This window comes from Acanthochromis polyacanthus, chromosome 11, assembly GCF_021347895.1.
Source record: "Acanthochromis polyacanthus isolate Apoly-LR-REF ecotype Palm Island chromosome 11, KAUST_Apoly_ChrSc, whole genome shotgun sequence".
Lineage (NCBI taxonomy): Eukaryota > Metazoa > Chordata > Actinopteri > Pomacentridae > Acanthochromis > Acanthochromis polyacanthus.
Window position 1 is genome coordinate 14,950,387 of NC_067123.1, and position 13,513 is coordinate 14,963,899.

At 39.5% G+C, this 13,513-nt stretch overlaps 1 protein-coding gene across 1 annotated transcript in view; it reads left to right on the top strand.

Annotated features, from left to right (window-relative positions):
- Positions 1-291: 291 nt before the first annotated feature.
- phf14 (PHD finger protein 14) overlaps positions 292-13,513 on the top strand; it is a 132,572-nt gene continuing 119,350 nt past the window's right edge. The window contains 5 exon segments of the mRNA XM_051955129.1: positions 292-316; positions 7,249-7,359; positions 8,279-9,000; positions 11,035-11,106; positions 11,108-11,168. Coding sequence (XP_051811089.1) covers positions 307-316; positions 7,249-7,359; positions 8,279-9,000; positions 11,035-11,106; positions 11,108-11,168 — 976 coding nt within the window. The 5' untranslated portion in view covers positions 292-306.

Sequence of the window (13,513 nt, forward strand, 5' to 3'; positions counted from 1 at the left end):
TGGCCTTGCTAATAATGCTTATGCGGAATGGTTATCGATCCAGTTTTTCTTGGTCTGTTGTTGTCCGTCTAACCAGAACCTACCCTTTGTTGTTACTGTCATACGCTTTCCGCGTGAAATGGATTTAAGTATTTGAATAACTATGTTATGATTTGACTGAATGAGCTGATGCTAATCGCGTTTAGCTACCTAGCTTAGTAGACAAGAACGTGAGGTAGCCACTTAACTCCATTAGATGTGTTCCGAAGCTTGTTTTACTGCTTGACTGTGAACATTCAAGAGAGTGTCCAGTTTAAGAGAGTTTGTATGGTCATTGGTATGTATCTTTTTGCACGAAGAATAACACTTGCGGTGCAGTTTTGATAGGTGCCTAGGTGCAGCAGTCCTCTTTGTTTGCTAACATTTTGCTAATAGCAAAGCGTCGTCATGTGAAGAGCGTTCTTGTTGTACTGTCCAAATTCCAGCTTCACAAAAGCTTTAGAGTCAAATGCATCTGACCATTGTGTAGTTGTTTCTACAAATTTTAGTTATACCGAGATGTGAACATTTTTACTAAGTGCATGCTTCAAATACTTTAAAGTTAACGTCAGTCCAGCGTAAATGCTTGACAACGTAATAGCTCTCCAGTACAATAAGTACAACGAAAAACACCTGCGTCCGAGCTGTTGCATAATTTTATTTCTATTTTACAAACTAACGAAGTAGACAAAGGCAGTAAAAAAAGTCCAGACTTTTGAATCCTATCACAATCCCACTTGGTACAGCATTGCTATTTTAAACAAATTAGCAAACTAAAATTAGCCTCTATAAATAGCTCCTACCACATTTTTTTTAAATAGCAAGAAGACTCAAATGCTTGTAATGAGTGATATTACCACATTTCCACTTTGAAATGGTATAATAGTTTAACATTCACAGTTACAACAAATAAAAATAGAAAAATATTTTTATTTTATTGTATAATGAACAAGAAAAACATCCATTTTACTTTAAAGTGATAAATGCAACAAAACACCTTGCAAATGGTCACAAGCCTTGTGGTAAAGCTTTGGTGTGGCACTAAAATGTTGTGTTGAAAAGGGAGGCTGTACTGTGGCATTTAAAGCTCCAAAAGATGCTTACTTGCCTTTCCTCCCACAGTGATTTTCGGCTACCCTCTTTGTAACCTCTTTTGACCTTGCTGAGAAGAGTTATGTTACCTTTTAAAACTATTCTCCATTGTGTGTTGCAGATAGGCAGCCTTTGTCTGACTTACCCGACTGTGTTTGTTCAGAATTACGTTCTCTTGAATGATTACTTTTCAGTAAATGTACACACAGGATTGCGTCTAGGTTTGTGCTCCATAAAGCCAATACCAATCAGTCAAAAAAAATATGCTGTGATCGCCCCAGTAACAGTCTTTAAAGTTGGATAAAGATCCCTCACCAAAACCCCTAAAATGTGAGACAAAAATGTGTGTAAAGACTTCTGTACAAGTTTTTCTCAGGAGAGCAGAGTTACCTCAACTGACCCACTTCTTTAACATCCTAGAAAAACTGCTTATTTTTTTCTGTGAAGACACAACACCTAAATTGAGGGGTTCAGAAATAACTGGGCATTTGGTTAATTGTTGCTTGCTGCTGCTTGTTGTAGCTGTTCGACAGCTCTGTAGTTTCAGTGTACACAAAAAAGCTGTCATGTGACTAAGCAGAGTTTTTAGGGAGTTGTTGTTGAATATTGATGGACTGAGATGGAGGTGTCTGCCAAAATGAGGAATCAAGACTTCAACATTCAAGTAAAGTCAGCAGTGGCTGCCCAAGAAATACTAGTAGTACAGCTACATGCATTTCAGCGCCCAGACTGTATTTATATTGCAGGAAGTGTGATGTGAAATCTATTTTATGGAACATAATTTATTATGAGTTAAAGATTATTGGTTGTGCTCATTTTTTTAATTGATTTTTTATCTTTTCTGTTGCATTTTGACTGTTGACATGCAGGTTCTGTATGTGCACGACAGAATGAATGAAGAAAAGGAGAGAATACTAAAAAGGAAGCTTTGATTGCAAAAAAGAAAAGCAATGCCAGTTGTAGGGCTTACAATTATTGGAATATTACTCTTTGGCTTTCCATAATTAGGCTTGCGCTAGCTAATCGCCACAGCGCCATTGGTGCATCATTTGGCTAGATGGCGCAGTCATTCTGAACCGTGTGAGCCACAGTGGCGCTCTATTTTTCTTGTAAAAAGCAACAAAAAAGGGTTTGACTTATTTTTTTCCTCGAAACGCCCGAGCGATAATATAAGAAAAACAAACTTTTTCTCTCGGCAGGCGTCGGAAATGGTCGGAGCTACCCGAATCTTGATCACACGCCCGGGTCATGACCCGATCTCGGCCAATCACAGAAAAGCATGCTATTTTTACTGCGAGAAATCTCTGAACGGTGTTCCACAAGGCGAGTCATTTGCGATCAGGAAAAGCGAGTAAGAGAAGGTTTTTGTTGAATTTATGCTACAGTTGTGAGATATGGTACATAGTGAGGGTTGAAGAATTGGACATAGGAGGAAAAGAAGGTAAATTGGACATGAAATTAATATTTTTATGGGTCAAAAAGTTTTGATCATGAACATGTTTCAGGTACAGTTTTTTTTAAATGGCCAAATGCATATATATACATGGGAATATCTCTTCACCCCTGACTGCCAGTTTTTACTAAAATAACATTAAATTTGGATCTGAAAGTTCAGCAAAATGATATAGACTCACACTTTGTGATGATATTTATATTCAGGACTTAGACTTAAACATTTCACGTTGTGGTGGGGTTGGGGGGAGTTTATTTGTTTATTCTATTAAATTCAGAAGTTCAGTGGGCACAATTCAGCCCTTGCAAGTTATCTAAAAAATGTGGAAGTTATTTTTCCAACTCCAGTTGTACACAACAGCATAAATATGCACACTGTATATGCATAACAGGTAATGTTCAGATTCGTGACTACCAAAAATGGCCTAGTTTGGGGGTAAAATTGAGCATGATGCAGTGATGGCTAGAAGTTGGGACTTTGCATGGCTATAGTAAGAGGATAGATAAGATAAGATAATCCTTTATTGCTCCCCGTGTCCGGGGAGTTTCTGTGCAAATTTGCAGATCTCTATCACCTGTGCTACATTGACTTCAGGGTCCTTGAAAATTAGGCACTTTTCATGGGGGGCAATGTTCAGCAGTCCATATCTCTCTAAATAATGTGCTTAGAAGGCTCCCCTGTATAAGTTACAAGCCAGTCTGGTCTAGAGCAATACTAAATGGTGCTAAGACATTAATCTGTAAGATTTCTAGTATTTTTAACACCCTTAACCCTACTCGTGAGCCTTTTTTTTTTACAAATAATGTATACATTTTGGGCAAGGCCCCTGCTCTGTAGAGACTTCTCCTGAGTGTGTGTGTTGTTTCTAGGACATCACCAACATGTAGGGAGCTTGGAGAAAAAATTTCAAGTCTCTGTGATACCCAGAAACAGAGATATAAGCATTTTAAAACCTAAAAATTCCAGGTGAGGATTGAGGGGAGGGCATTTTGGCCTAAATTATTAAAATTTGAAAATGCCATAACTCAAAAACTACTGGGAGTAGATGCCTGTAATTTTGCACATAAAGTTATTTTTTTAATATCATGAATTCCCACCACTATCTTCCAAAGCCAAATTGAAAATGGTGCTGCAACCCCCATCTGTGAATTCAGACGGAATTGGTCATTGTTGTTCTTATGAGTGAGCCACAGTGGCTCGTCATTTCAAATTCCTAGTGCAAGCATAGCATAATTAAATGGACATGATTAACTGCAATATTGATGATTAAAATGCTCCACTCATAGAAAATAACCCATGTAGATAAAATCACTTGGTGTCAGCTTTGGGAAATCTGACATTAGAATAGCTAGTTTTTCATCACAAAGCTGTCTGAGCTGCTGCACTGCAGTAACTGAATGGAGACTGGAGACTTCTGTTTTTTTCTGCCTAGCTAGTGTCGACTGTAGACAGCATGTGGAGTGCTTGTATTTGCCATCGATTATCCACATGTTCAGCAAGTGAGGGCTTTAAGTACAATTTTATCTTTTTTTGCGTCTCGGAGATGCTCTGAATTAAGGTGAAGAAGAAACTGATTTTAAAAACTTTTTATGATGCAGATTTGTACATTATTAATAATGTGCCTTGATGGAAGTGAAGGCAGTGCACTGTTCATATAAAGGCCAATGTGCATGTGTTGTTCCTGAAGTTTGTTAGTAGTTGTGATAATGTCATGATTTCAACATTCATTAAAATATTAATTATTCTAACCTTGACCATAATCGTGCTGCCCTATTTAGGTGTATAAATATCTTTCGACTACAGAGAGAGTGATGTTGACCAAAAACAGCTGCTCTGTTGGCCAGGTCTTGCAACTGTTGGTACCACACAAGGCAACTCAACTAATTAGTTTGACCATGTAAATCAGAAACGCAAAGCTCTATATGATGAGGGCAATGCCAGAGCGGAATGCCAGTTGAAGCAAAAACTACCCGAGATGCCTTTGCCAGTATTGCACTGTACTATCAATATTTCAAACAGTTTTCAATAAAAGGAAATCTACACTGTTAAAAATATTTTTTTATCTTAATGAAAATTATTTTATATTTTCTGTGTAGATGCACCCTCCTTTGAAACAACCAAACTCATTCTACAGCAGTTAATTCTTTCCAGATATTTGTTTAAGTCATCTGGCGAAAATTTCTTCATGTCTTGGTATTTATTGCAGAAAAACTAAATACTGCAATGTCCCTTTTTTTCCAGTGTTGTGCTAATCGTGTCAAATTACATTTGAACCCTTGTATTTCAGGCTCTTTATAATGCTGTTTCTCCCACAGTTATTTCATTATTGTTTGAAACCTGAAGGCACTTTATTGAATAGAATAGATCTTTATTGTCACTGTTACAGAAAATAATGAAAATCGATTTAGTAATCTCTGAATAGCAGCATTAAAAACAAACTATATAACACACTCTAAAAATATATATACAACATAAGAGCAAATATACAGTATGGAAACAGTTTGTGGTTAGAGACCTGCTCTACACATGATTGTTGCACATGATATGAATTGCACTGACATAGGTATTACACTTATAGGTGTGTGATATTGTCATTCAGAGGGGAGGGAGCAGACATTTGACAGCTTGGGGATAAAAGCTGTTTTTGAGTCTGATGTTTTTGATACCAAGTGTCCTGTAGCATCTACCTGAGGTGAGGGGGGAGAAAAGAGAGTGTCCTGGGTGTGAGGGGTCTCTGGTGATTCCCCTGGATTTCCTCTGAAGTCTGCTGGTATAAACGTCTCTGAGTAGAGGTAGTGTGGTCCCAATCACCCACACTGCTGCTCTCTTGTAGTATCCGTTATTAGATACGGCAGAATATATGGATACCAACCTAGTGATTTAAGTGCTTGCACATGCATTTGATTAAAGAATGAACACATATGATACATCCTTCTAGTCTTGCTGGGGTGGTATTTGTGGGTAAAATCTGACACTAAAATATAACTCAAAAACTTGTACTCCTGTTAGTGTTTTATGTCAAACATAAGTCCGTCTGGGGCTGCACAGTGGAGTAGTGGTTAGCACTTTCGCCTTGCAGCAAGAAAATCCCTGGTTCGCGTCCCGGCCTGGGATCTTTCTGCATGGAGTTTGCATGTTCTCCCTGTGCACGCATGGGTTTTCTCCGGGCACTCCGGCTTCCTCCCACAGTCCAAAAATATGCTGAGGTTAATTGATTACTCTAAATTGTCCGTAGGTTTGAATGTGAGTTTGATTGTTTGTCTGTATATGTAGCCCTGCGATAGACTGGCGACCTGTCCAGGGTGTCCCCTGCTTTCACCCCAGTCAGCTGAGATAGGCTTCAGCACCCCCGCGACCCCAATGAGGATGAAGCGGTGTATAGAGAATGGATAGATAAGTCCGTCTGAAAATTCAGATACATTGCTGTTAAATTCAAAGTGACATACAACTGTCAACTTTTTGAGCTTGGCGTTTGCAAATTACATCTGATCTCAGTCACGTTCAGATGGCTCTTGGTGGTGGAGTGGGTTTTCCACTAACTGCAAGTTTGGCAAATCAATCTCAGCCCCTCTCAGAGCTTGGGATGAGATTTAGAAAGATCCTTATAAATGTGGACTATTAACCATTTTACTACTTACTACACTTACCCTCCACAATGTTGTAAACTTGACGAAGTGTTAATTAAGTTCCACTCCCTGTTCGGCTAATATTGTCAATCCGTTTATGGTTACCCAAAAAAATCAACATTCATAGTTTGTACATAATACTAATATAAATAAAATTATATTTGTAGTTTATGTTTCAACACAACTTCAGTTTTTGATAAACATTTTTATATATACACCAATCAGCCAAAACATTGTGACCACTGACAGGTGAAGTGAATAACATGTATCATCTTGGTATAATACAGTGTTCTGCTGGGAAACCTTGAGACTGACATTCATCTAACCTCCCACGCCCCCATGGTAATAGCAGTTGTTGATGCCAGTTACCATCGTCAGCAGGACAATGCACCCTGTCACATCGCAAAAACTACAGGAGCGGTCCGGGGAACACGATAGAGCTAAGGTGTTCACTAGGGTACTTACACTACCCAGATCCAAATATTATCGAGCATCTGTGGGATCTGCCAGGATAAGCCTGATCTAGAGATCTAGATAGATCCCACCCTGCAACCCACAGGACCCACAGAATTCTCTGCCACCATCTCAGTGTCATCAGACAACCATAGAGGTCCTGTGTCCATGCCCCACTGGGTCACAGAGGAGTTTTAGCAGCATAAAGGGGATCAACACAATATTAGGCAAGTGGTCATAATGTTATGCCTGATTGGTGTCTGTATAGAGGAAAGATGGTTCTGAGTTTCTTTATTCTCCTTTTGACAATATTATAACTTTCAATCTGATATATGGGGTAGAGCTGCTTAATATGAATGAGGCAGATTAATGATCTTTAGGTGACACCATCATTACAGGTTTTCATGTTCCACACTGACACAATTTTCATAATCACCTGCCTTCTATTGTCTTATTGTTTTTTTTGTTGTTGTTTTTTTTTTTTTTTTTTACAAATCTGTACTGCTAGTATTTCAACTACAAAATCCAAATGTGTCATCTTGCTCTTTATAGTTTTCTCAGACTTTGTATATTCGTGTTTTGTTTTCTGAAACTTTTCTTTGATAGTGGACCGCAGTTTGAAGCGACGGCAGGTGAAGCCACTTGCTGCCTCTCTCTTAGATGCCTTGGATTATGACAGCTCGGATGACAGTGACTTTGAAGTTGGAGATGCCTCAGGTATGCATGGTCTTTGCAATGTCTAGCACCAGTAAACATACATTTTTATCTATTGTATTATTTTATTTTAGTTTCCATTGCAACAGTGAAACGGTTTTTCAAAATGCTTGCAGACCAGCTGAATTAGCATTCACTGTGTATGACCCCCATGAATAAAGAAAATGCTTTTTCTTTTGTTTTATGTTTTTTTTTTTTTTGTTAATTTGGTGTTACCCATTTTGCTGCATTTGCGGTATATGTCATTGACCACTTGAGGTTGCCCCTATTCTCTCACACTTTCAATCATATTGTGAGCCATTCTGTTTATTGGGACCCTTTGGTGGAATCCTCAACCCAGAATTTAGAAGCACTGCTGTAGTATAAATAGATAATTGTAATACCTTGGTACAGTTACGTAAAGCAAAGTCAAAGTTGGAAATCATTAGTATGACATATCTCGCTACACTGTTGTTGCAGCTTTAGTCCACATTTTCCACAAACTATCACTTCTCCACTTCCTTGGCTTCTTGGTATTTTGGGACTAAGTGGTGTATTAAAAAATATTATTCACACTGATAGCAGAAAATAAGTTTACCTGTGACAGTGTGCATCATTGGCTGATGCCAGACTAACTTGTCCATCAAAATTACTTCTCTTCCGTACAATTCTTTATCAGTGCTAGATTAATCTTAGAGAGGGACTTGTACCGAAAATAGGTTGTTCGTAGTTCTAAACCTGATGACTAAGAGAGTGCCCCACGTAATGAGACACTGAAACGACAATTGAGTAGACAACTGATTGTTAGCCTGTGGGAATTTAGATGAAAAACAAAATGTCTGCACGGATATTGAACCAGTCAAGTTATGACTACGGTCAGCCTTTACCAAAAATAAAGTGTTAATGTTATTTTCTTTGTTGTCATTCTTCTCTGTTCTGATAGGGTCAGATGGCACAGGCAATGGCAGTGATGACGAAGGGTCCAAAGCTAGTGCTGCGGGTTCAGAAAGTGATTCGGACAATGCTCCTTCTGCAGAAGATGGTATAGATGAGGAGGAGGCCAAAGATTTGGCTGCTGAGGACAACCTAACTGAGGATGAAGAGAAAAACAAACAGCAACCATCATCAGACAGCTCCACCAAAGACACTCCCACTATCACCCCACCTAAAGGCAGACGCAAGAGTAAGAAGACGCCAGAGCCGGAGCCTGCTGCAGCTACGGAAACTGAATCTACATCAACATCTGTGCCTGGCAACACAAATGCTGAAGAGTCTCAGGCTGAGCCCAAGAAATGGAATTTCCGCAGAAACCGCCCCCTGCTGGACTTCACCACCATGGAAGAACTGAATGAGATGGACGACTACGACAGTGAAGACGACAATGACTGGAGGCCTACTGCAGGAAAGAAGAAAGGCAAAGCAGCAACACAGAAAGGAGGCACAGAAGAAGAAGATGGTGGCAGTGCTAGTGACGATGATGATGATGACAATGATGACGATGACGATGATGATGAGGACGACGAAAAGGAAGATGGTGATGACAACAACAACAGTAGCAGTGACAGTGACAAAGAGGTGAAGAAGCCCAAAAAGAAGACAAAGAACAGCGCTGCTTTTGATGATGAACTCACTAATGATAGCATGTCACAGGGAAAGGGCAATGAGGTGAGTGTAAATGTTGCATTACAAGGTCAGGGTAATGGCCTGAGGCGTGTTTCAAAAGCAAGATACTATTTAAGCAAATAACCCTGATTTAATCCTAAAACATATGAATACTGGATCATATGGCTATGCGTACTATGGTGGGTGTCACTTCTCGTGAAAAACTCATTGAAAAAGAACGTCAACTCTTAAGTTCCCCTAGCCTAGCCGCGCTAGACCCAGCTCTTAAGACACAAGGGTCTAGGAACGCTCGACAGGGAGGGAGGTGGGCTAAAAGGTTGTCTTTCAAATCGCTCTGCAGCAATTGGGTAGGTATACAACCAATCAGCGCAACGAATAGGCTGACGTAGTTTCGAGAGCACCGGCGGATTGTGGCTAAGTCCCATTAGCTTCCCAACCAGCGGAGCCAACTGGTATATTAAGGATTTGCCATATCCCGTCGGCATAAGTCCAAATACGTCTTTCTTCTCAATGAAACACTTCAGTGCTGTCCTTTGTTTATCTTTCAAGTTGAATTTTAGCTTCAAATCTTTAAGGGCTGTGGCCAAAGCTGAGTCTAAAGATAACTTTTTATTGTGCGCCGGTTGTTTCTGTCAGAATGGTCGCGCCTCTATCATCACTTAGTTACGCCCGCCTTCTGACTCTACACTTCATGGTGATTCGTCCGGCCAGTTTTAGGAGCATCCAACCTCGAGCCTTATGGAGGGTAACTAGACCCACCCTGGCAGAGAATTAAATTTGTTGCCGTGGGTTGTCTAGCGCGACTAGGCTAAAGTTCCCCTCATCTCTAAATGAAACTCATTGTTTTGGTTCTTTGACCCGTGCATTTATCTTACATCCCATCTCTTCACCTGCAAGGCAGGTAATGGCAGAAAGACAGTTTGCGACTAGCCCTTGAGAATAATAGAGCAATGATCAAGGAGAACTGAAGAAATTAAACATACACCTAGGAATAGTGTTAATTCATATTTAAGATTGTTAGACATTAATTATAAAGGTATGTACAGTGTCCCCACCATATGGAGCTTGAAATGATATTTGCTTATGGAGACCTTTACCTTTTCAGGACTTTATCTTCTTGAAAATAAACTTATTTATTTTAGCAATGTATTTCTTTAATGGAGAATATATTACAGTTGCTGAACTTATTTCAGAGTTTAATATGAAGTTGTTCCTTAACATATGCTCATGCATTTTCAGCACTTACAGTTTATTACTCACACTGGCTTGAACCCACAATCATCATCACTAGTGCCAGCCTGAGTTCATTTGTGATCTGCATTGTGCTTCCGGCAGTTTTCTTTTGCTTTGTCAGGGATTTTATTTAATTTTGTGTAATTTTTAAAAAAAATATATTTAATATGTACTACACTAAGGCTTTGGATACTACTTAGTAGCTCTGAGCTGGCGTTATGAAACAGCGCAACTCTTTTTCACTTTATTAGGCTTATTGAAGAGATGATTTCCGTCCTTGAATATGAAAGACCCACTCTGGATGACACGGCTTGTTCAGCTGATCAACAATAAGTAGTTCATGCAATGCAGCAACAGAAGAAAACAAAATACTGCAGTGAGGTCAATGGGTTTGGTAAACTTAATGTTGCTCTGAGCACTTCATCCAAGAAAGATTTTGCTTGAAACAGTAATTGTAACACAAGATAATGAGCTGTAGTTTTATGTAGTGGCAATTTAAAACATATATCATCTCATAGCACATAACATAGTAAAATGAAAACCTTGAACAGAAAACCCAACAAATTAGGCAGATGAACTGCACATTCGAAACTTTGTATGGCACTCCATAATACCAAAGTACGATATGAGTCACAAAGGCAACATACAATCCAGTCGGAGGTTTAAATGTTATCAGAGTGATACTAGGAGAATGCTTTTGCCTTTGTTGTAACCAACTTACATAGTGTTCATGAACATTGTATATAGGATTTACTAAGTGCCTATCACTTGATCTGTGGTCAGCACAGAGGGATAGGGCATTGATAAGTGGCTTTACTATGACTCTGTTTCCTGATCCTTTAGGATGCTTTGCTGGATCGGTCCCAGACTTGGAGCACTCAGCACATCCTCATTTGCTGCGTTTGTCTGGGAGACAAACAGTGAGGATGCAGATGAGATTATCCAGTGTGACAACTGCGGGGTGACTGTGCACGAAGGTAAGTTGCAGAGTTTGCCCAGGAAGCGGTGTGTCAATATTCATAGAGCTAGAATTGATTCATGCCTAAATCAGTCAGGCAGCAGTCTAGTCCATGGGTAATTCATAAAATATTACTTTACAGAATCACTGTTAGGAAGCCAGATCCCACAATTCCTGAAGTTAGCTTGTCAGGCAACATGCACTTACTTTATGCCCAAATCATATGCTGGTGTGAACAACAAATAGAATAGAATAGAACTTTATTTGTTATTGCAACAAGTACTACGAAATTGCAAAAGCCCTTCAGTCAGTGCAAAACAGTGTGAAGAAATACGATAAGAAGAAAGTTGGTAGCACCAGTACTAACCAGTGAAAATGTCAGCCTGGAGCCTTCTTCATTTTTCAGTGTTGACACACACAGTTGTGATGTACAACCAATCAGAAATGCCTTGGGTGGGGCAACGCCTGAGACTACACAGTGTGATTACATTGGGGCCAAAGTAGCGCATTTAAATTCACTTCTTTCAGTATGATACTAATAATCAGAAAAATCCCAACTATCAGATGTAATAAATGGCCATACCAATAATCGGTTAGTGCCTAAAAAGCGATGATGTTCTTCTTAGGGTATGTAAGATGTGCTGTCTCAGTGGGCGAGTTTACTGGGACACCAAATGAAACATTGATTCTTAATGTTTTTAGCAACAACTAAGCTTTTCTTATAGTGACACGTCAACATGTCTGCTTAGATTGTCACATGGTAGAAAAGCTGTTTCAGACACTTCTCTCAGTGAATTCATGATCTATACAACATTTTATATTTATATTTATGCCTGATTGGTGTCTGTATAGAGGAAAGATGGTTCTGAGTTTCTTTATTCTCCTTTTGACAATATTGTAACTATCAATCTGATATACACACGTGGACAAAATTGTTGGTACCCCTCAGTTAAAGAAGGAAAAACCCACAATTCTCACTGAAATCACTTGAAACTCACAAAAAGTAACAATAAATAAAAAATTTTTGAAAATTAAATAATCAAAATCAGCCATCACTTTTGAATTGTTGATTAACATAATTATTTAAAAAAACAAACTAATGAAATAGGGCTGGACAAAAATGATGGTACCCATAATTCATATTTTGTTGCACAACCTTTTGAGGCAATCACTGCAATTAAACGATTTCTGTATTTGTCAATGAGCGTTCTGCAGCTGTCAACAGGTATTTTGGCCCACTCCTCATGAGCAAACAGCTCCAGTTGTCTCAGGTTTGATGGGTGTCTTCTCCAAATGGCATGTTTCAGCTCCTTCCACATATGTTCAATGGGATTCAGATCTGGGCTCATAGAAGGCCACTTTAGAATAGTCCAACGCTTTTCTCTCAGCCATTCTTGGGTGTTTTTGGCTGTGTGTTTTGGATCGTTGTCCTGTTGGAAGGCCCATGACCTGCGACTGAGACCAAGCTTTCTGACACTAGGCAGCACATTTCTCTCCAGAATGCCTTGATAGTCTTCAGATTTCATCGTACCTTGCACACTTTCAAGACACCCTGTGCCAGCTGCAGCAAAGCAGCCCAAAACATTACTGAGCCTCCTCCATGTTTCACCGTAGGGACAGTGTTCTTTTCTTCGTATGCTTGGTTTTTGAGTCTATGAACATAGAGTTGATGTGCCTTACCAAAAAGCTCCAGTTTGGTCTCATCTGTCCAAAGGACATTCTCCCAGAAGCTTTGTGGCTTGTCAACATGCATTTTTGCAAATTCCAGTCTGGCTTTTTATGAGTTTTTTTCAGCAGTGGTGTCCTCCTTGGTCGTCTCCCATGAAGTCCAACTTTGGCTCAAACAACGACGAATGGTGCGATCTGACACTGATGTACCTTGGCCTTGGAGTTCACCTTAATTTCTTTGGAGGTTGCTCTGGGCTCTTTGGATACAATTCGAACGATCCGTCTCTTCAATTTGTCATCAATTTTCCTCTTGCGGCCACGTCCAGGGAGGTTGGCTACTGTCCCGTGGGTCTGAACTTCTGAATAATATGAGCCACTGTTGTCACAGGAACTTCAAAGCTGTTTAGAGATGGTCTTATAGCCTTTTACCTTTAAGATGTTTGTCTATAATTTTTTTCGGATGTCCTGGGACAATTCTCTCCTTCGCTTTCTGTTGTCATGTTCAGTGTGGTACACACCTTTTCACCAAACAGCAGGGTGACTACTTGTCTCCCTTTAAATAGGCAGACTGACTGATTATGAGTTTTGGAAACACCTGTGATGTCAATTAAATGCACACCTGAGTTAATCATGTCACTCTGGTCAAATAGTTTTCAATCTTTATAGAGGTACCCATCATTTTTGTCCAGGCTGTTT